The 1532-nt window shown below is 43.3% G+C and overlaps 1 protein-coding gene across 1 annotated transcript; it reads right to left on the bottom strand.

The window, feature by feature from the left end:
• Positions 1 to 88: 88 nt before the first annotated feature.
• LOC104278065 (RNA polymerase-associated protein LEO1-like) lies at positions 89 to 1169 on the bottom strand (the record flags this gene model as incomplete). Its single annotated transcript, XM_009874920.1, has 2 exons — positions 89 to 193; positions 444 to 1169. Coding segments are annotated over 2 exons (831 nt in total), but the record flags the coding sequence as incomplete, so codon positions are not given.
• Between the last annotated feature and the right edge of the window lie 363 nt (positions 1170 to 1532).

Raw genomic sequence — 1532 nt, 5'->3', positions numbered from 1 at the left:
CCTGGCTGCCGGCCAGGGTCAAATCACAACAGGCACGATTAAGATGAGGATTAAATGAACTAGCAACCCACAAAACACCACCCTTTACCTTTCTGTCCTTCTGTATCACTGTCCACTTCTGAATCTGACGCAATTGGCTTCTTTCGCTTCATTCGCAGAACTTCATCTTCACTATCACTGCCCCTTGCAGACTCTACTAAGGAGCATAATCAATCTCAGCAAATTAAAAATTTTGTTCCACATATTTTAAAATTCCTTTCTATTAATAAGTTGATTCAGATGAAAAGGAATTTAAAAGAGCTGCATAAAAAAAATTACTTTAGTTGAAAGCTACATGATTAATGCCTTTACACTGAAGTCTGAATCTTTTCAGGCCAATATAAATGAAACCATAAACAGAGATCAAGCCAGAATCAAATCATTACTGCTGTGTTCAGTCCTACCAGACTTATGCTCTTGGTCGTCCTCATCGGAGTGCTGGGCCCTTTCGTCGTCGTCAGAGTTCTGCATCTTCTCCTCGTCAGAGTGCTGGGCCCTTTCTTCGTCATCCGAATTCTGCATCTTCTCCTCATCCGAGACCTGCGGCCTCTCCTCATCATCCGAGTTCTGCATTTTCTCCTCATCCGAGTTCTGGAGCCTTTCCTCATCATCAGATATCTGTGGCCTTTCATCTTCATCAGAGTTCTGCACTTTCTCCTCATCGTCAGAGTTCTGCTGTCTCTCCTCATCATCAGAGTTCTGCTGTCTCTCCTCATCGTCTGACTGATCGCTTTTGTCCTCCTTGCCCCACTTCTCATCCTCTGAGTGTGCTTTCTCAGAACCATCTCCCTCTGAATGATGACTGCCTTCATCTGACCCATGCCCACGGTCATCCTCCTCATCATCGTGAGCAGCTTCTGAAACACTGTGCTGGTCCACGTCTGACTGATCATTATCTTCGTGTTCAGAATGTCCTGAAGCTTCAGAGCGATTGTAGGACCTTTCCGAATGGTTGTCACTCGCTGTGTGGTGGGATGCCCCTTCATCCTCACTGTCGTCTCCAAATAACTCCTTATTACTGGGTTTTATTGCCTCTCTGTCATCATCCTGGTCGCTGTCGCTTCCAGAGGCATTACTCCCAGAGCCAGCGTTCTCCTGATCGGAATCAGATTCAGATCCAGAATCAGAATCTGCAAAAAAAAATAAAACTAAAAAATCACCTTTTCAAGAATCCCTTCAAGGATGCACAAAAGATGATAGGGATTGCAAAATAAATAAATTAATTAATTAATAAATAGAAACGCTGAACCAAGATTTTTTTTAGCTATGAAAGTTACCCAGAACAATAAAGCATAACGTCTACTAATAAAGGCCCAGCCAAGGAGAGTCGCAATGAAAAATAATGGACAGCGCACGAAGTTCAAACCACGAGCTATTATCTAAGGCTCTGAAGTTTCAGAAAGAATAAGCAACTACGCTAAAGAAAATAACATTTTTTAAAGCGAGGGCTTAGAATAAGTAAATAGGCGGGTGTGGCCGAGGAGAGGCTGCGG

Source organism: Apaloderma vittatum, unplaced genomic scaffold (assembly GCF_000703405.1).
Source record: "Apaloderma vittatum isolate BGI_N311 unplaced genomic scaffold, ASM70340v1 scaffold36768, whole genome shotgun sequence".
Taxonomy (NCBI): domain Eukaryota; kingdom Metazoa; phylum Chordata; class Aves; order Trogoniformes; family Trogonidae; genus Apaloderma; species Apaloderma vittatum.
This window is presented reverse-complemented; position numbering and strand designations above follow the sequence as displayed.